Source organism: Protomyctophum bolini, assembly GCF_963924005.1.
Source record: "Protomyctophum bolini genome assembly, chromosome: 14".
Classification (NCBI taxonomy): domain Eukaryota; kingdom Metazoa; phylum Chordata; class Actinopteri; order Myctophiformes; family Myctophidae; genus Protomyctophum; species Protomyctophum bolini.
Window position 1 is genome coordinate 5,934,907 of NC_137875.1, and position 22,565 is coordinate 5,957,471.

Here is a 22,565-nt window from a genome sequence, read left to right on the forward strand (position 1 = left end):
CTGTGAGGAGTTGATTAAGCTTTATTGAATCATCAGTACTATTGGCAATCTGCTCCGTTATCAAATCTCACCAAACCCCTGGCTCATGACGGTACTATGAGATTAGAGCCTCAGAGAGGGGGAAAAAAACATCTCACTGCTTGAGTCTTATCTTATCTCTATAACCACTTAGTTTCACTTTTACTTTAATGAGAAAACACAGGCATTGGGGGGACTTGGTTTAGGCAGTGCGTCTCGTGGAGAGTTGAGATCCAGCTACGCTACCCTGACTGCATTAGGGAAGACATAGCTTCTTTATCACGGAATATATGGAAGACCTTTGTTTGTTCTTTTTAACAAATGGGTAAGAAGATCGTTTTTAAGGTTATCAGGTTTATTTTTGAGTGATTAACCCATTTTGGGCAGGAAGTGGAACCCCTTTTTTATGTTGTGCTTTAGCTATTGAAAAATAGCAGATTTACAAGCTCATAGCGAGCTTTTAGGTCTGCTATTTTTGAAAAATCAAAGAACGACTGACAGAAACATAGCTTTTTCAGAAAACTGTCAGGATGTAGAAGACATTTTTAGAATCTGATCTCAGGTCAAAATGGGTTAACTCAGTTCACACGGTGTGATTTTTAATGTATGCTTTATTGCCCTACGCACCTGTCACTAGCCTTCTGAGGTGTGCATCGGCCTTTTGCTTAAAAAATATTTTGAGTGATGCCATTGATTGACGGCAAGGCTTCTACTCTACTCACTGCTAAGCTTGGTTATTCATTAATCCACTCACAAAGCAAATCAATTACGATCTATATCTATTCTGCAAACCGCTCTCTTCCTCCTTTTTTACCTTTTTATTGTCATCTGATGTAACATTCATTTCTCTCTGACACCATATTATCATGTTCTTCCTTGTTTTGGCCTCTCGCTGTCCTCTCGTCTGTCTCATGATCCATGCATTTCTCTTTCTCTTCCCCCCCTTCCTTCCTCCTCCTCCTCCTCCTCCTGTCTCCTGCGTCCATCTTGTCCTCCAGCCCTCTGGTGTGCAGTGTGACCCTCCCTGTCCCTCCTCCTCCTCCTTCTCCCTTGAGGTCACTCACTGCTGTCCCCCGGGAGGGTAGGAGGGTTAGGGTGGGCTGACCCTCCTCTCTGCCCCCTCCTCCCTCCTCCTCCTGCCCACTGGCACACTGACCGGTGAGTGTGTGGCTGTCTCTCTCTCTGTGCACACTGTTACTGTACTCTCCTCCTGTCTCTGTCACTGCTTTGCATCACAACAACTGTAACTGTACTCTCCTCCTGTCTGTCACTGCTTTGCATCACAACAACTGTTACTGTACTCTCCTCCTCCTGTCACTGCTTTGCACCACAACAACTGTTACTGTACTCTCCTCCTCCTGTCACTGCTTTGCATCACAACAACTGTTACTGTACTCTCCTCCTGTCTGTCACTGCTCTGCATCACAACAACTGTAACTGTACTCTCCTCCTGTCTCTGTCACTGCTTTGCATCACAACAACTGTTACTGTACTCTCCTCCTCCTGTCACTGCTTTGCATCACAACAACTGTAACTGTACTCTCCTCCTGTCACTGCTCTGCATCACAACAACTGTTACTGTACTATCCTCCTGTCTGTCACTGCTCTGCATCACAACAACTGTAACTGTACTCTCCTCCTGTCACTGCTTTGCATCACAACAACTGTTACTGTACTCTCCTCCTGTCTGTCACTGCTCTGCATCACAACAACTGTAACTGTACTCTCCTCCTGTCTGTCACTGCTCTGCATCACAACAACTGTTACTGTACTCTCCTCCTGTCTGTCACTGCTTTGCATCACAACAACTGTAACTGTACTCTCCTCCTGTCTGTCACTGCTCTGCATCACAACAACTGTTACTGTACTCTCCTCCTGTCTGTCACTGCTCTGCATCACAACAACTGTTACTGTACTCTCCTCCTGTCTCTGTCACTGCTTTGCATCACAACAACTGTTACTGTACTCTCCTCCAGTCACTGCTCTGCATCACAACAACTGTAACTGTACTCTCCTCCTGTCCGTCACTGCTCTGCATCACAACAACTGTTACTGTACTCTCCTCCTGTCTGTCACTGCTCTGCATCACAACAACTGTTACTGTACTCTCCTCCTGTCTGTCACTGCTCTGCATCACAACAACTGTTACTGTACTCTCCTCCTGTCTCTGTCACTGCTTTGCATCACAACAACTGTTACTGTACTCTCCTCCTGTCACTGCTTTGCATCACAACAACTGTAACTGTACTCTCCTCCTGTCTGTCACTGCTTTGCATCACAACAACTGTAACTGTACTCTCCTCCTGTCTGTCACTGCTCTGCATCACAACAACTGTTACTGTACTCTCCTCCTGCCTGTCACTGCTCTGCATCACAACAACTGTTACTGTACTCTCCTCCTGTCTGTCACTGCTTTGCATCACAACAACTGTTACTGTACTCTCCTCCTGTCTGTCACTGCTCTGCATCACAACAACTGTTACTGTACTCTCCTCCTGTCTCTGTCACTGCTTTGCATCACAACAACTGTTACTGTACTCTCCTCCAGTCACTGCTCTGCATCACAACAACTGTAACTGTACTCTCCTCCTGTCTGTCACTGCTCTGCATCACAACAACTGTTACTGTACTCTCCTCCTGTCTGTCACTGCTCTGCATCACAACAACTGTTACTGTACTCTCCTCCTGTCTGTCACTGCTCTGCATCACAACAACTGTTACTGTACTCTCCTCCTGTCTGTCACTGCTCTGCATCACAACAACTGTTACTGTACTCTCCTCCTGTCTCTGTCACTGCTTTGCATCACAACAACTGTTACTGTACTCTCCTCCTGTCACTGCTTTGCATCACAACAACTGTAACTGTACTCTCCTCCTGTCTGTCACTGCTCTGCATCACAACAACTGTAACTGTACTCTCCTCCTGTCTGTCACTGCTCTGCATCACAACAACTGTTACTGTACTCTCCTCCTGTCTGTCACTGCTCTGCATCACAACAACTGTTACTGTACTCTCCTCCTGTCTCTGTCACTGCTTTGCATCACAACAACTGTTACTGTACTCTCCTCCTGTCTGTCACTGCTCTGCATCACAACAACTGTTACTGTACTCTCCTCCTGTCTGTCACTGCTCTGCATCACAACAACTGTTACTGTACTCTCCTCCTGTCACTGCTTTGCATCACAACAACTGTTACTGTACTCTCCTCCTGTCTGTCACTGCTCTGCATCACAACAACTGTTACTGTACTCTCCTCCTGTCTGTCACTGCTCTGCATCACAACAACTGTTACTGTACTCTCCTCCTGTCTGTCACTGCTCTGCATCACAACAACTGTTACTGTACTCTCCTCCTGTCTGTCACTGCTCTGCATCACAACAACTGTTACTGTACTCTCCTCCTGTCTGTCACTGCTCTGCATCACAACAACTGTTACTGTACTCTCCTCCTGTCTCTGTCACTGCTCTGCATCACAACTGTAACTGTTACTGTACTCTCCTCCTGTCTGTCACTGCTCTGCATCACAACAACTGTTACTGTACTCTCCTCCTGTCTGTCACTGCTCTGCATCACAACAACTGTTACTGTACTCTCCTCCTGTCTCTGTCACTGCTTTGCATCACAACAACTGTTACTGTACTCTCCTCCTGTCTGTCACTGCTCTGCATCACAACAACTGTTACTGTACTCTCCTCCTGTCTGTCACTGCTCTGCATCACAACAACTGTTACTGTACTCTCCTCCTGTCACTGCTTTGCATCACAACAACTGTTACTGTACTCTCCTCCTGTCTGTCACTGCTCTGCATCACAACAACTGTTACTGTACTCTCCTCCTGTCTGTCACTGCTCTGCATCACAACAACTGTTACTGTACTCTCCTCCTGTCTGTCACTGCTCTGCATCACAACAACTGTTACTGTACTCTCCTCCTGTCTGTCACTGCTCTGCATCACAACAACTGTTACTGTACTCTCCTCCTGTCTGTCACTGCTCTGCATCACAACAACTGTTACTGTACTCTCCTCCTGTCTCTGTCACTGCTCTGCATCACAACTGTAACTGTTACTGTACTCTCCTCCTGTCTGTCACTGCTCTGCATCACAACAACTGTTACTGTACTCTCCTCCTGTCTGTCACTGCTCTGCATCACAACAACTGTTACTGTACTCTCCTCCTGTCTGTCACTGCTTTGCATCACAACAACTGTAACTGTACTCTCCTCCTGTCTGTCACTGCTCTGCATCACAACAACTGTAACTGTACTCTCCTCCTGTCTCTGTCACTGCTTTGCATCACAACAACTGTTACTGTACTCTCCTCCTGTCTGTCACTGCTCTGCATCACAACAACTGTTACTGTACTCTCCTCCTGTCTGTCACTGCTTTGCATCACAACAACTGTTACTGTACTCTCCTCCTGTCTGTCACTGCTTTGCATCACAACAACTGTTACTGTACTCTCCTCCTGTCTGTCACTGCTTTGCATCACAACAACTGTTACTGTACTCTCCTCCTGTCTCTGTCACTGCTCTGCATCACAACAACTGTTACTGTACTCTCCTCCTGTCTGTCACTGCTCTGCATCACAACAACTGTTACTGTACTCTCCTCCTGTCTGTCACTGCTCTGCATCACAACAACTGTTACTGTACTCTCCTCCTGTCTGTCACTGCTCTGCATCACTACAACTGTTACTGTACTCTCCTCCTGTCTGTCACTGCTCTGCATCACAACAACTGTTACTGTCCTCCTGTCTCTGTCACTGCTCTGCATCACAACAACTGTTACTGTACTCTCCTCCTGTCTGTCACTGCTTTGCATCACAACAACTGTAACTGTACTCTCCTCCTGTCTCTGTCACTGCTTTGCATCACAACAACTGTTACTGTACTCTCCTCCTGTCTGTCACTGCTTTGCATCACAACAACTGTTACTGTACTCTCCTCCTGTCTGTCACTGCTTTGCATCACAACAACTGTTACTGTACTCTCCTCCTGTCTGTCACTGCTTTGCATCACAACAACTGTTACTGTACTCTCCTCCTGTCTGTCACTGCTTTGCATCACAACAACTGTAACTGTACTCTCCTCCTGTCTGTCACTGCTTTGCATCACAACAACAACTGTCATCCATTGTAACATTTTTGTCATGCAACATGTCGTCACTGTCGGGAAGAAACCTCACATTTCATCTTTTTATAGGTTTTGTTCTCATAGATTCTATTATTTTTTCTTGTTTGCAAGTAGACTGTGTAAAGGGCCTTTCTTTCAAACATGAAGCGATATAACGCGCCTTGTGAATTTGTTGCTCGTTTCGTGCACACCACGCCCACCGTGACTCACCAGACCTGGATTCAGTTTCGCTTTCGTTTTTTTTGTACTCTTGAAAACACAGCGGTGTGTGGGCGGGGACATTAATGATTATTTAACCAATGAAATGATTATCAGGAGCTTGTGACTAAATAATAACTACATTGGATCCATTTGGAAGCTCAGTGCATATATATATATATATATTCATTTTCTGAATAGTAACGGCTTCCACCCTAACGATATGTACACACATGCACACACACACACACACACACACACACACACACGTCACGCACATGTGTCGTGCGTGCAAACACACGCAAACACACACACACACAAACTCACACACACACAGATTGAGATTGAATCTCAATCTCACACACACGCAAACACGCACACACATGGATGTATTGATTTTACAGCCCAACGCTAACTCTGAATTGCCATACAAACACAGGAAATCAAATTAGTTGATCTTCCACTGTGGTTACACAGAGGAAGGAAGCTGACTCACTCACTCACCCAAATGCAGTGCTAAACAGTTTTGATATGAGAGATGTGTCCCTCCTCCACTGTACTCGGAAAGTGGTCAGTTTAAGGTCAGGGTTCAGGAAAACTGAGAATGTCATGGTCAAGTATGGGGCTGGGCACACAAAATGTAATGGTTACAATTACAAATACCTGATGCTTTCTGTTCATTGAAGAATTATATCTACCTACCTACATACATACACATGTCAGAATATTACAGAAATTAACAGAAATGTTTTCATAGATTGATTCTGTGACTTTCTAATACAAAACTATTATTAATTACCAGCTGCATTATTTATTATTATCTGCGGGGGTCCGCTATATATCTGTGTCAGTTTCAGAACAGTAGTTTAGGTAGGAACCAAAATTCTCTAAGGCGGAACTATTGTGTTGCGAGTCGTTTGTTTCCGCCCGAACATATTTGCCGTGCCGTGTCAGCCAATGAGAGAACCAGCTGGACTAGCTTGCACATCGATTATAGACCCAGCTTGCTATTGCGTAGCAGGTGGTAAAAAACTAAACGATTAAATAAATAAACCTACAAACAAATACAGATATCACTGTACAGTAAGTTGAAGACATGAGCGTGCCAGAGATGAGCACTCTTGGTTTTTAGTGGGGCTACATTGTACATGTCAATTGGCATCTCTTCTGCATTGAGCGTAACTCTATTTATTTTTTGCTTGGCTTTTAGCTTTGCATTTATTTTTTTAAATGTTGTGTTGCAGTCTGCCTTAAACCCATTCTGGGCGGGAACCCCTTTTGGTGTTTTAACTAAGCATTATGTTATACTTTAGCTATTGAAAAATAGCAGATCTACAAGCTCATGGCGAGTGGCGCGCTACGAGCTTGTAGGTCTGCTATTTTTGAAAAATCGTGAAATTCGGCACAAATCTTTGAATATACATTCTTTCAGAAGACTTTTTGTTTCATTTTATTTTTACATCAGGCCTAAATGGGTGATCGGTCACAGGTTTAGTTTTCCATGAGCTCCTCCATGCGTGGGGTTATATCGTAGAACCAGACCAGACTAGGTGTAATGTGCCTGGTAGTATTTGCTATCTCCTCTTCAGCTCTGTGACCCAGACAGACAGTTGCAGACGGATCAGTGAGGGAGGGAGTGTGGAGGCGTGCCGTGGTGGGTTTGAATGAATCCACTCAGTGGCGTCAGATTAGCAGTGACACAGAGCTAGCGACCCAGTAGATCCTCCTGTCCAGCATGTATCTCTACGGGGATAAGGGCGTCAGATCAGCAGTGACACAGAGCTATAGCACCCCAGTAGATCCTCCTGTCTAGCATGTATCTCTATGGGGATAAGGGTGTCAGATCAGCAGTGACACAGAGCTATAGCACCCCAGTAGATCCTCCTGTCTAGCATGTATCTCTATGGGGATAAGGGTGTCAGATCAGCAGTGACACAGAGCTATAGCACCCCAGTAGATCCTCCTGTCTAGCATGTATCTCTATGGGGATAAGGGTGTCAGATCAGCAGTGACACAGAGCTATAGCACCCCAGTAGATCCTCCTGTCTAGCATGTATCTCTATGGGGATAAGGGTGTCAGATCAGCAGTGACACAGAGCTATAGCACCCCAGTAGATCCTCCTGTCTAGCATGTATCTCTACGGGGATAAGGGTGTCAGATCAGCAGTGACACAGAGCTATAGCACCCCAGTAGATCCTCCTGTCTAGCATGTATCTCTATGGGGATAAGGGTGTCAGATCAGCAGTGACACAGAGCTATAGCACCCCAGTAGATCCTCCTGTCTAGCATGTATCTCTATGGGGATAAGGGTGTCAGATCAGCAGTGACACAGAGCTAGCGACCCAGTAGATCCTCCTGTCCAGCATCTACAGGGATAATAAGGGGGAAGGGGTGGATGGACAAGGTCTCTGTGGAGATCCCATTATGCCCAGATTAGGTATTTACACGCTCACGCCTCACACAGTAACAACATTGCACTTAAAAGGGCTTTTCCCAACCTTCAGGGAAGCGTGTGCGCGCGTGCGCGAGATTACCAAGTCTAGACATTGTAACATGTGTATGTCTTTTCCTCTTGAGTTATGAAAAAGAGAGAGAGAGCAGCTGGTTTGTGGGATTATGTCTGCTTGTTGTGACTGAGTGACGTTACCGCATGATTTAGTTATAATAAAGTCATTAGTTGTTATTCCTGTTGGTTATAATAAAGTCATTATAGTTGTTATTCCTGTTGGAGTCCAACCGATGCCATAGTTTTGGGTCCAATGGCGATCCCTACTTCAGAGTCTTAAACCACAGTTACCAATGGTTTGACTTACTGTATACTTTGTTTATGTGTGCGCGTGTACCGTATATTATGTGACTTATGTGTGTGTGTAAACGCTACATACTGTACTATGTACTGTGTAGTGTAGACACACATTATGTGATACGTGTTCTGTATTTGGTTCTGTGACGTACTTGAAAAGGAATGCACACTGACTGTATGTTTCATTGATTGTTTTTCTGCTACTCCTTGTGTAACATCCCATGGTTGTTTCCTCCTCGTCTCCCTTCAGGTCAGCCTGCAGTGTCTGGAGAACTTTCTGTGTCTCTTCCACTGCGTGCGGCAGCTCCACGGGCCCGGCAGTAAGGACGCTCTGAAGTTCTGGTAGGTTCCGTTCACTTAGAACTAAATCACTCAAGAACAGATGGGGAAGACTTTCACAAAACCTGTTGGGAATGATCAGTGAAAATACTAACTTTGGATTGAAAAGGTCAAACATTTTCATTAAATTCGTCTCTTAATGATGAACTTGTGGGTTGAAAAGTCAAATAACTAGGTCACAGGGGCAAAGGCAAAATTGTATAATTACTCATATGGCATCTCTTGACAGTTGGCATACTGTAGTGTTGGAGCACACCTGTATGTGATTATTGCACATCAGATTGTACTGTAGGTGTTTTGCATATTGTGAGCTATCGCCTTCCAAAATATTTTCATGCACAAGTATATTCCTAGTCTGCTGCCTTCCTTTGGTGTTATTTGTCTGCATACTTAATTTTTAAGTGCAATATTTCTCAAAAAACCTCTAGCTGATCAAGAGTGTGGTTGAGTCTCTAGGCGTATAGCGTGGATATTTGAATGATCAAAGCATATCTGTTGATAGTGGTTTGTGTGGTTGGCTTCATTCGGAGTTATCAAGATAATAATATGAGTATTAGTTGTGGTCACAGTGTTGCAGCCAATGCATAAATGCAATAAAACTATGTTCACCTTTTTTACCAACCATCTGTTTAGTTTGATTTTCTGTCCAGAACTTTCTCAGACATTTTCATAAAGTAGCCATAAAGTGGCCACATATATTAAATAATGTCATGAATCGATTCATGTAGGCATACACGGACACATGTAGCTTTAATGCTGCTATGTCGTAGCATGCCTGAGCCTCTGAACTTTTTAAGTGTGAACTGTGACAAAAAGATTTTCATTCAATTCAAGCATGTAGGACATATTTTGTAAAGTGAAAGCCAAGGAATTTGTAAGATTGAAAGGATATCAAATATGCATCAAAGATTTTATCATCTAAAATGGTCCTGATGCAGAAGATGAGATGAAGTGAACATGAGTGTGGGTGTGTTGAAGAAGTGCGGGAGAAAGCAGGTCATGTCCTAGTAGTGTATTCAAACAACTGTGGATTCATTGTCACTCCAGGCATAATGTACGGTATTCACGTTCACAGTCAGGAGCCATGATGCTTCTGTTGAGATCTGAGATCTCATCCTATATGGTTTTCAAAGTGCGGTTCAGGATCCTTGAGTTTATTGCAGGAAGTCTTCCGTATAAGGAAGGACTTGCACCTTCTTATCACAGCTCTAGCAATTGTATTTTAACCCATTTTAACCCAACGCCTTTTGGTGTTAGCATTATGTTATGCTTTAGCTATTGAAAAATAGCAGATCTACAAGCTCATAGCGCGCCACCGAGTGGCGCGCTACGAGCTTGTAGCTCTAGCTATTTTTGAAAAATCAAAAGAACGACTGACATAGAAACATAGCTTTTTCAGAAAACTGTCAGGATGTAGAAGATATTTTTTAGAATCTGATCTCAGAGCTGCCTCCTCCTAGCAGACGTGGGTGTCCCATAGTTTATGGAAAAGTTGGTGAGGTCTCGTAGAGGGCAACGGGGGCTTGTCCATACGCCCCAGGCCAGTCCCAGTCACACACCATGTGACATCACATGCTTTCATGTGATACGCCGATCAACTTCCAAATCTGGAAAGCTTCCATTTGAAATTCCAATTTAATGGAATTTGTGCTGCGGAACAGAAAATGCAGTCATTGGCGCTCCTGTGAGGAGGTATGCGGACACAGGCCGTAGGGCTGCAGTTAACCCATTCTGAACGGGAACCCATTTTGGTGTTCGCGTCATGTTATGCTTTAGCTATTGAAAAATAGCAGATCTACAAGCTCATAGCGCGCCACCGAGTGGCGCGCTACGAGCTTGTAGGTCTGCTATTTTTGAAAAATCGAAGAACGACTGACATTTTTAGAATCTGATCTCGGGTCAGAATGGGTTCATCAGACCAGTGTGTGTCCAGTGGAAACCTCGTATGAATCTGATCTCGGGTCAGAATGGGTTAACCTTGGACTATACACGGATACAAGATGAATGGAATAAAAGTGCTGGTGGTTCCAATATTGGGTGAGATGATAATGACCGTATTATGCAGTAGTTATGTTTTGTGATTATGGCCTTATGTGGGCCCGGGGAATGGAACGGATGCATTATGTACCCTCAGACTTTGCCAATGACATTTGTCTTGTTCTATTGTAGTAATGAGATAAAAGAGCGACAAGTCGACAATTGCAGAAATGTAAATGTTGTTCTTAGTAGCAAAACTGTGTGGCTATTTTGTGGTAATATAGGGGTGTGTGTGTGTGTGTGTGTGTGTGTGTGTGCGTGTGTGTGTGTGTGTGTGTGTGTGTGTGTGTGTGTGTGTAACCAAACCAATTGAACGGGGAGGTGATTGAGGCGTGTGTAACGCACGATTATGTTTCAAATACTGTAAGTCTTGGCGTGGATGGTTTAGTTAGCGAAGCGCTAGGAAAGTTATCGATGTAGCCAAATGGACCTAATTTACATTTGTACACTTTCTGAGAAATGTATACATGAACACTTGAGGGACTTTTCTGTGTACGGTACATGCCATTAGTAAATTCTGTTCTTTAGCTTTAGCTTTTATATATTCGCACAATATAGGCTGCAGTAATTTCAGGCCTACATGGTTGGTGTAAGATAAGATTGGTGTGCTAAGGTCGTTGCTGTCTGGTGGAAACCTTGTATATCGCCTATTTTCACTTCTACTTGTGTATAAGTTTATAAATTACGACAAAACCACAAAAGGTTGAAATGGAGATAGAATGTTTCTGCCCGACAGTGACTAACTAGTCTGTACTTTATTACTTTATTAGTGTCCTTTTCCAAGCATTTTCCAAAACATTGACCGTGACCGTGGCCCGCCGTCGTCAGGCGTAATTCTTTTCACATGGTCCAACTTTGTAGGTTTTTCCAAACAAACTAAATGAAATGGACTGTGTGGAACACTGGGTCGTACGCAGGACGTTCTGCTGATGAATGATGAATCCCAGCATAGGGCCATTAACCCATTCTGACCTGAGATCAGATTCACACGAGGTTTCCACTGGACACACACTGGTCTGATTAACCCATTCTGACCTGAGATCAGATTAAAAAAATGTCAGTCGCTCTTCGATTTTTCTAAAATAGCAGACCTACAAGCTCGTAGCGCGCCACTCGGTGGCGCGCTATGAGCTTGTAGATCTGCTATTTTTCAACAGCTAAAGCATAACATAATGCTTTAAAACACCAAAAGAGGTTCCCGTTCAGAATGGGTTAAGTTTGGTGCTGTCAATGTACGTCAGAAGAATAATTCAATTTACAATGCAATTCTTTTCTGTCTCAATCCCCAATTTGCATGTAATTTAATATCATTGGGAAACAGTGCACTTGTTTTCTCTTTTTTTTTTGTGAGAAGGTCCTTAGTAAATATAATATATATTTGCTCGGGGAAGTTTAGTCATTTCCAGTGTTTAGAAACGTTTCCCTGACTAAATGCTTTCAATTGCATTTGCAATCTTAGGAGTTGCATCCTAATTGGGGATGTCCCAATACACTGTTTTCGTTCCCAATCCCATCCCGATACCAAAATCTTTGTATCTTGTATCTTGTATTTGTATCTCCAAAATCAATTTTAATATTTCATAATCGTTTAGTTTTTTTTTAATAGCCAAAATATAGGCTAATAAGTAAGGCTGCATGATATATCGAACATGTACCTTCATCAGAGTGGACAATATAAGTATAAATCAAGTTGAGCAAAGCCACTCTTCTCTGCCCCTCGCTTGTTAAGTGCCTGCCAGACAGACAATCAGATGAAATGAAGGCAGGTGTAGAGTATAGAGTGTAGACTAGTGAACTGATCATGTTCTCTTTATATCAAGTACTTCATACCAGCCCCTTATGAAACTACTTCTCCCCAAATCCAAATGGATTTCCATTTTCCATCCTGAATGGCACTGAGAAGATCTCCACAAAGGTTTACTCATCAAAACTGATTATAAAACTGTAACCATCAAAGCATGCACTCAACATATAATGGTTATGTGACCATGTGACCAGGGGTAGGTGGGTCTTAACACATGACATCAGAAGACCCCTCCAGACCACACAAGTCACAGGTCACAGAAAACAGCTTCTCATGGTTTGGTTTATGATGTCCTTAAATGTACAACTTAGGTATTCCACATTTCCTTGACACATGGCATGTGCATAATATAAAATCTTAATAGTTTTATCTGATATTGATTAAAAAAAAAAAAAATGAATCGATTATTAATCTGCAGAGCTGTCGACTATTCTATTTGGCTGATGGTCACTTTCTGGCATCCATAATACCGATAACCGTATCGGGACATCTCTAATCCTTTGTTTTTCTCCTGACGTTCAGCTCAGACATGAGTGGCGCCAGCAACACTCTGGCGAGGGAGTTCCTGACCGATGTGCACCAGCTGTGTAGCGCCGTGGCGCAGAGGGCGGAGACGCGAGAGGACGACGAGGAGGAGAGTCACATGGTGGCGCTGGGAGAGTACCTGGTCAGGGGCCGCGGCTTCCTGCTGCTCAGCACGCTGGACTCCATCATTGACCAGGTGAAGCCCAACACACACCGGGTGCGCAGCGACGCGGCACAGGCGTTGCCGCGCGGCAACGCCTGGAAAATAGAACAGTGGCGTATCGGAGCGGCAGGCGAGGCGTGAATGCGCGTCGGACGCTGCCGGTGTGCGATAGGTTCATTGAAAATAACGGAGGCGGCTGTTTTGACACGCGGCGTTCGCAGACGGTGTGTGTATCCCTTCAGACGTCACCATCTCTGTCAGCTTGGCAGTGGTGGGGGGGAAAAGTACTGTGAGCTTGTAGATCTGCTATTTTCAAAAGGCCAACATGTATTTAGGGCTGAAGTGGTTGATATGATATGATATAGTACTTTGTCAGTTTGCACTGAAATTAGTTCTGCGACCCAGCGGCCTTGTATGCAACACATATACACACATTTGACATGACGCAGGACGAAAAAAAGAAAATACAGTTACATACATTGAAACATAAAGGCAGAGAGCAATGTCCACAGCTCAGTCTAGTCCTGGCCAAAATCCTGATTAAGCCTCAGAGTCGACTGATTGGGTTGTGTCATTAGAAAGCCTACTTTCCTTAGTGGATGCACTCTGAGCCCCCCCACCACACGTATAAACGGTACTTTTTGGCCAGAAAGGGATTTATTTTCACCGGAGGAAAAATATTTTCTATGAGGCAGTTCTCTGGGCAATATCGGTAGAAGGCACAGTGTAGTAACTAAAAGTATTTTTTCCCCGGTGGAAACAAAACTCCTTTTGGCCAAAAAGTACTGTTTTATACATGTGGTGGGGGGGCTCAGAGTGCTCCCACTAAGGAAAGTAGGCTTTCTAATGACACAACCCGCCTTTTGTTTTGGTGAGTAGCAAAAACGTTCTTCTCTGCAGAGGCTGGTCTGCAAACTCTGCATTCTTGCGAGCGGCGGAAGTCGAGAGTAACATAGCTCTAAAGTCTAAAAAATGCAACGCATTAGAGCTATGGACCAGAGCTAGCCTAGGTCTATATGGCGTAGTTCCTTTTACAGTCTCCTGGCCTTGGTTGCTCTGTCAAACGCTTTATCCAAATAGGCTACTATACTGAAGTCTAAATGTTCTCTTTCTCTACTTCAGCAGCACCAGGGCTGAGGTACAGTAGAACTGAAGTCAGTTAGAGATCATTGTTTTTTTTTGTTCATCTTTTTTACACCACCTCCATCTCTATGGTATTTTCCATGGACTGTTTCCATGCCTGCTAAACTCTCTTTCTGAAAGACATGGCAGTCGTTCAAGCTTAACACATTGATTATTTACCCTTAATGGTCTTAAGCACATTAAATGGGTGGTTTTACATAAGGTTGCATTTTCATCATTTAACCCGAGATAGTTAACCACTTAAACGCTCTATGCTTCGTTGCCCGGTGTCCCCCAGGGGTCTGTCTATAGTTATACCCACTCCTTTTCCCCCTCTACACCATATAGTAGATCTAAACGCTGACGACGCGTCGCGTTGCATTGCTTTGTGAGCTTGTAGACCTGCTATTTTTTGCAGAATGTTTGTCTTATTATGCCATGCCCAGAAAAGGGACGCTAGGTATGTGGATAATGCATTTATTTCCTTCTTGCTTGCTAAGGAAATAAATGCATTAGTCTCTCTGCTTGGGGGGAATGTACCGTACTCCTGGAACAGATGCCAACAGTTCCAGTTAACTTTATACAAAGCTTAAAAGCTACAGTATTAGTGGCTCTCCTTACCGGACAAGGCTGTGCCTCGCATGCAAGAGGAAGTGATAGACAGGCTGTGGCCATCTGTGCAAACATTGACCTAACGAACGATAGCCAAATACAGTGGCCTATTCTATTGATATTATATCGATATTGTGTGACATGAGACTTGATATCGTGTGGAAATGTTGCCCCCACCCCCCCCCCCCCCCCCCCGAATCGAAGAAAGTCACATTTCTACAGAAACGAACTGTATTTTTTTCCGGCTGTAAAATAGTGAGAGTATGGATCGGCCCTTAAGGCAGACAGATGTTTTGGTGAAGAAGCAGTCCTACGAGGCGGAGGCACATTGTTTTTTCTTATAAATAAGTGATACTGTAGCAAATCTTTTATACATTATAAGGTACAGTATGAGGATTTAGCGCTTGTTTTGGCCACTACATTAAAGGAGAATTCCATGTTAGAAGGCTTTCTTACCAAAGAGGTCCAGGTGTTATTTTGTGCAAAAGTGCATTATTGGCTATTTCCCCTACCATAAAGCCCTCGATGAATTGAATGGGGCATTGGGGTGTTGTGCTAATTCGCTTATTTCCATCGCTCAAACATCTACTACTACTCTACACTCTACACTACTTATTTCCATGGAAATAAGTGAATTAGCACAAAAACCCAACCCCCATTGAGGGCTTATATTAGGGGAAATAGCACAAAATAACACCTGGACCTCTTTGGTGGGGACGTAACAACTACAAATAAAGGTAAGAAAGCCTTCTTCTAGCATGATGGAATTCTCCTTTTAACGGGAATCAAAACAACTATGTAGGCCGGGGGAAAACGGCGGCCATTCCATGTCTTATAACGTCCATTTCTATTCTGTGACATTGTGTTGTAAGCAAAGCATGCTATTTGGGTGAGCATTTTAACTGGTAGGCATGGGTTCATCCACAGAGGCAGGTATTGTTCCTTGTCTTAATTGGGGACGGGCTCTGACTGACCCCAGTGTTACTGTTATGCAGACAGATCTGTGTCTACACACTGACACTGACGCCTCGCTCTACACGGCCTCGCCAGCACACACCAAAGCCAGTGTGTGCGCGCAGCCTGCTTTTTTCTTTGTGATTATTATGTTGATTACTTTTTCGAATTAATAGTTAAGAAGCATTACTTTTGGATGGAGGGGAAAGGAACTGGTCGGAATAACGTGTTCCTTCCACGCGCTACGTCCGGTCGGGGGAAACTCTCCCCTGTCAGGTGAAAAGAAGCAGCTTGGACTCCTCATGCATAGAAGGAAGCATGAGCTCAGTCCGCTGCCCCCCCCCCCCCCCCCCCTTCCCCAGGTTGGCAGAGGAAGTGTAGCGCCCAGGATAGATAATTGACACTGGGTGAAAAAAATGGGTTACAAAATTGTGGGATAAAACATTAAGTAAAAAAAAAGAAGCATGACTTTTGTTTCTGATAGTATTTATTTATTATCATTATTAATAAGAGATATTGAGATATTGCCTCCCCCCCTTGTGGCCGTGGGGGGTACTTCACCCTGGGTGCGTTTTCGCATTTTTAATTCACTAATACATTTATTATTAATCATTAATGTGTTAAATCGAAAAAAGGGCTTCGTTAAGACCTCCATATTAGTATGGTGTATGGTCAATGCCTGTTTGAAAAGTGGGAGTGATTGGTGCAGGCGGTGAGGAGCTACGGCAGTGACAGACAGACATTAAGACAGACAGACAGACAGACAGACAGACATTCAGAGTTCAGACATTCAGACAGACAGACATTGACTGAATTATAGTATGATTATTATTATTTTTAATCAAATCAACATGATGCATTTTTTTTTTTAATCGACTAAATCGATTTAGTCTGGTTTATTCACTTAAGCCCCTTTTTAGTTGGATTAACCGTTGCACCCCTAATAGACAGACATGTTCAATTAGGCTTGTTTACAGTACATGTTGGTACTTTAAATGGTCTGATTGGATCAGACGGATCTTACTGTAAGGGCCGATTCATACTCCTATTTTAGTCCCGGAAAAAGAGGTCGTCTGGGGGAAAGGTCCCAGACCTCCAGTTAGTTAACCCACTCTGAACGGGAACCCGTTTTGGTGTTGGCATCATGTTATGCTTTAGCTATTGAAAAATAGCAGATCTACAAGCTCATAGCGCGCCACCGAGTGGCGCGCTACGAGCTTGTAGGTCTGCTATTTTTGAAAAATCGAAGAACGACTGACATTTTTAGAATCTGATCTCAGGTCAGAATGGGTTAATCAGACCAGTGTGTGTCCAGTGGAAACCTCGTATGAATCTGATCTCAGGTCAGAATGGGTTAAAGGCTCTATAAAAGTACATTCATTACTCCCTCACGGCTAGCGGCGAAGTGGCTTGTAAATATTGGAGCTCCTTGACATGGATATCGTGTGGCCGGGAGATGAGCCTCGCACCGCGGACACATAATCTGACTGACCCTCGCTGTGTGTGTGTGTGTGTGTGTGTGTGTGTGTGTGTGTGTGTGTGTGTGTGTGTGCACACGCAACACGGCTCGTTAAGCACGCGATGCGTTGTGGGGAACAGAGGCATCTTGTGGGGTTTTTTTTATGTGAATGTCTTGTTTTTTTGTGTGTAGCCTAGTATTGGTTATTTTAGAGACGGTATATTTGTTTTATTGTTTAAGTTGAGAGCGAATGTGAGAGTGTACAAATGTAAACACATTTTGGTACACAAACAGGTTAATGAACACTGAGAGTTTTACCGTGTAGGAAAGATGGCACCATATCTGACCCTGTGTGAACTTAAAACAAAATGGAGGGAAAGAGACATCTTCATTTCTCCTCAGGTCTGATGCCAAGGCTTAAACGTGCCGTCTCTTAAGGGTTTTCATTATCTCTCAAACTTTGTTAGACATAAATATATTACGCTGTATCTGTCTGCTGGTAATTATGGCAGTACAACCCAAAATATGTCAGTTACGTGTGTGACTGAGTTTGTCTTTCGTTTTCTGAAACCATCTTTTAGGAGGGAATCTTGCTTGTTGCTTATCAGTGTCGTATTTTCTATGGCCAAAACGTCTCTGTTAATGAGAACAAAATATGCCACCTTATTAGGGGTGTCAACAAAATCGATTCGAAATAGAATCGAGATTCCGTTATGAACGATTCAAAAGATTTATTTTTCTGGTTACAGTTACAGGAGTTTTCACTACATGGTGTCTGTGATATGAAATGTAAGCTCACCCTAATCACAGTAAACATCATGTCTACTTTTTTTTCTGAAAAACCAATGTTTCTATGTTTTTTCATGTCAAGGACCCCCAAAAATATATGTAATTGGACCCCCATCTGAAAATATGTTGTTCCAGTGACCACCCAGAAGCAAAGATTTGAGTTAAAAACGCTCGCTCAGAGCTACAAGCTCATAGTGCGGCACTCGGTGCCCCACTTTGAGCTTGTAGATCTGCTATTTTTCAATAGCTAAAATATAACACCAAAAGGGGTTCCCCACCCAGAAAGGGTTCATGTGTTTATGTAGAGCTGAGTTTGCACACAAAGATCCAGTTATGTGTCATTACAGCTGCGATTTGAATAAGTTAGTCCTTTGTACACCGTCTGTCAACAACTAAGTATTCGGGTCAGTTCACTTTAAACCGAAGAAGTTACCAATTTAAACTGTAAATAACAACAACAAAAAAATCATATATATATATCGGGTGGGGATCTTTCTTTCATTGCATAAGATACTCGTGGAATGAAAAGACTTTGCCATAATGATCTCAGTTACAGTAATAGTCTGCTTATCCTCTCAAAGTATTACTTTCTCCAGTCCTTTCCTCATCTGTGTGGACCACTATGGTATTATACAGTTGTGTTATGTAATGTATGTATATCGCAGAGCACACGCAGCATAATCCACGCTGTATATTTCAACTGGATTAAAATGCACGAATACAAATGTACGCTCATGTTGAGCGAGCGTGTTAGAAGTCCAGGGTTCATGCCATTGTGGTGATGAATCCTTAGCTTCCTGTCTGGTCAAACCACGTGTCTGACCACTGCCGGCTGTGATTGGATGACTGTCGGACCACGGCTGGCTGTGATTGGATGACTAAAGGGACTCCTGTCTCTTTTATGCCTTCCCGTCAGTAAAGGGTGACGTGGCACTTCATCAGGAGTGTTAACTTAATTTGGGGAACGTGTCAAAATGGTGTCCTGTATGTGGGAACATCTTTCTATTCCTGTCCCGAGTTCAGTCTAGTTTATACTAGAGCACAATGGTGTGTCCTGTTACTCCTGTACCGCCAATGGCCGATCGTCAAATGCGAGCTTATACATTTTCGGCGTGGGGACACCTATCATCACACGACAAAGTATATATAAATTAGGCTTATTAAGAACAACTCTGGATTTGACTATGTGTCTTATGGCCACGAAGCGGCTGGTACCATGTTTCATTTGAATAGACGGACACATTTTTGCACATAATAAATTGAACTGTATGTCATGGAATACATACATGACAACAATATGTTGTTGTGAGCCCCATGGTGATCTGGAACACTTCCAGATCATTTCTTGGGGGACCCTCTGCTAATGCACTATACAATAATTAAAACCTGGCTCACTCAAACTGTACTTTACATTAAATCCTGAACCAACAGTCAACTGATGACACCATGATGATGACGCATGATTCATCATCATGGATTCATCGTCATTGTGTTGCGTTATCATGTGATTGGCAGGACATATATGTTACGGTAAAGTTTATTTATCCCATTCTGGGCGGGAACCCCTTTTGGTGTTTTATTATTAAGCATTATGTTATACTTTAGCTATTGAAAAATAGCAGATCTACAAGCTCATAGCGCGGCACCGAGTGCCGCGCTACGAGCTTGTAGGTCTGCTATCTTTGAAAACGCAAATGTTTGAATATATATTCTTTCAGAGCGAACGTTTTTAACTCAAATCTTTGCTTATATATTATATATATTTTCAGATGGGGGTCGGCGGCCAAATACAGATAATTCTGGGGGTCCTTGACATGAAAAAGGTTGAACACCAACTGACACATATATAGAAACATGAGGTTTTTCCAGAAAACTGTCACGATTTTATAGAAGGCATTTGTAGAGAGAATCGTCCTCCTCCTAGGTCTAAACGGGTTATAATTCACACGTGAGGAGAACAAATTGTCTCTCTCCCCCGTGAGGAATGCCCTGGACCACAGCGGAGGTCATGGAGGACTTTGGAAGTTGATTCAGGGAGAAGCTCTGTGTCGTCATGCAGACGTTACATTAGACCCCCACACCGCTCGCTGACACCCGTCTGACATCTGCATAGGACGGGGTGAATCCAGGAAACCCTAGTGGAGTCCCACCTCTTCTCTTTTTGTGTGGATCTGCGAGGGTCACAGAAGGCCAGGAAAAAGTGACAGACACTTTGGGCTCCATTTTCGTCACCGCTAAACCCCTTATCCTTGAACTTCTTTGCCTTTTTTTTTAACTATTTTGCTAAACAATTTTGAATAGTTAAAATGGCCAGTCTACAAGCTCACAATGTGTCAATGTAGATTGGCTAGTTGAACTATTCAAAAATGTTTAGCAAAATAGTAAAGAAAAAAAAAAGGCAAAGAAGTTTAGGGATAAGGGGTTTATCGGTGACGAAAATGGAGCCCTATGTTTGTATATAAAGCTGCAGTCGGGATTCCGGAACCACTTTAGCTTTAACCAATTTATTTTAAACTTTAGCTGTTTGAAAAATAGCAGATTATACAAGCTCATAGCAGCGCTACAAGCTTGTATGGATCTATTTGTTTTTTAATCGTAAAATAAATCGTGTGCAAAGCTTTGAATATATATTCTTTCACAGCAAACGTTTTTAACTCAAATCTTTGCTGCTGGGCGGTCCCTGGAATAACATATTTTCAGATATTATATGTAATTAGTCTGCGACTAATTACATGGAATTTTTGGGGTCCTTGACATGAAATAGTTTGAGAACCACTAATTTAGAAACCTAGGTTTTTCAGAAAACTGCCATGATTTAAAAGACATTTTGTAGAATCTGGTCTCAGGTCAATGTTTTAATTAATGAATCAACTTCATCAATAACTTTGTAGTACATCTGCAGTGGTTGGGGGGGGGGGGGGGTCGTACTGGTTGACATTGAGCCCCCAGCATCCATATTCTGGGGGGAACATTTGCCAAAAGTAACAGATCTAAAAGCTCCCAGTGTGTTGCAAAAGGAAGCGTTGTTGGCTTGTAGATCAGCTATTTTCGATAGCTGACCTTAGCTTTGATTTGATGTGGACGGAAAGAAGCCTGTCCGAGTAGTAGAGGGTGGAGCTCGGGTCCAGTTCACCAAGTCTAGAGGGTTTAACCCATTCCGGGCAGGAAAAAGGAACCCCTTTTGGTGTTTGAAGCATCGTGTTATACTTTAGCTATTGAAAAATAGCAGATCTACAAGCTCTGTAGACCTGCTATTTTTGAAAGATCATGAAAATGTGTTGCAAATCTTTTAATATATATTCTTTCAGAACGTTTTTAACTCAAATCTTTGCTTCTGGGGGGTCCCTCAAACAACATATTTTCAGATGGGGGTTGACAAAAAAGTTGACAAAAAAACATAGGTTTTTCAGAAAACAGTTTTCTTTTTAAATCGACCTCAGTCCAAAATGGGTTATTAAGTGATTAAAATGACGTGATGTGCACCACAAATGGAGGTAGCAAAACACTAAGTGAAGTTTTGCACTAGTGTGAACGGTCTCGGTGCAGTCTCTGCAGGGTCTATAAACAGTCAAATTCCTCAGTGTTAATTGAACTCTGAGCGTATACACTGAGTGGAACCAAATGGACCCATAATAAGGGAAGGGTGTCCCATTTGCATAATATACTCTTCTCCGAGTTAGAGCGTGATGTGTGCCGAGTGGGAGTGGCGTATGCGGGCGTGACGCGACAGTGTGACTAGAGAGTGAAGCAGGGGTGGGGGTGGGGGTGTGTATGGGAGGGAAAGTGTGTGTGGGTGTGTGTGTGTGTGTGTGTGTGTGTGTGTGGGGGAGATTCTAGAGATAACGTCAGCATGTTTTTGAACCCACTCTTCTAGGAGCTGACCTGCAGGGAGGAGCTGCTTACCTTGCTGCTGTCGCTGCTGCCGCTGGTGTGGAAGATCCCCGTGCAGGAGGAGAAAGCCCCAGGTAACTAACCCACTCTGACCTGAGATCAGATTCTAAAAAATGTCTGTTTGAAAATGACAGTTTTCTGAAAAAGCTATGTTTCCATGTCAGTGGTCCTTCGATTTTTTCAAAAATAGCAGACCTACAAGCTCGTAGCGCGCCACTCGGTGGCGCGCTATGAGCTTGTAGATCTGCTATTTTTCAATAGCTAAAGCATGACATAATGCATAACACCAAAAGGAGTTCCCGCCCAAAGTGGGCTAAATAACACTCACACTGACAACAACGCTATGTACGACTCTAGTTATCCGAAGACATATCCGTCTCAGTTCCGTCCGAGCTCTCACACCAAGCGAGGCTTGTGGAGATGGGGCTATTATTTTCGCTGACGCCGGGAACACATTATTTGAACCGTGTTTATAGTTTAGTAACGTATATGGGTTGTCTTATGTGATGGATGTATACTGCTGCAGTGTTGGTTGTTCATGACATGAGCACTGCGTCTCACACGGGCAAGAATTCACAGCTCAATCAATCTATTGAGCACTTTATAGTCTCTGTTTTTAGTTTTGTTCTTTTCGTTTTTTTAAATGTAGAAATGTCTGCGTCATTTTTTACACAATGTCTTATTTGACTATATATACTGTATGTCGAGCAACATCG

The 22,565-nt window shown here is 43.3% G+C and overlaps 1 protein-coding gene across 1 annotated transcript in view; it reads left to right on the forward strand.

Annotated features, from left to right (window-relative positions):
• lyst (lysosomal trafficking regulator) overlaps positions 1–22,565 on the forward strand; it is a 122,351-nt gene that overhangs the window by 11,730 nt on the left and 88,056 nt on the right. Inside the window, exons 2-4 of the mRNA XM_080782618.1 lie at positions 8,405–8,496; positions 12,857–13,055; positions 21,833–21,923. Coding sequence (XP_080638744.1) covers positions 8,405–8,496; positions 12,857–13,055; positions 21,833–21,923 — 382 coding nt within the window. The remainder of the gene's footprint in view (positions 1–8,404; positions 8,497–12,856; positions 13,056–21,832; positions 21,924–22,565) is intronic.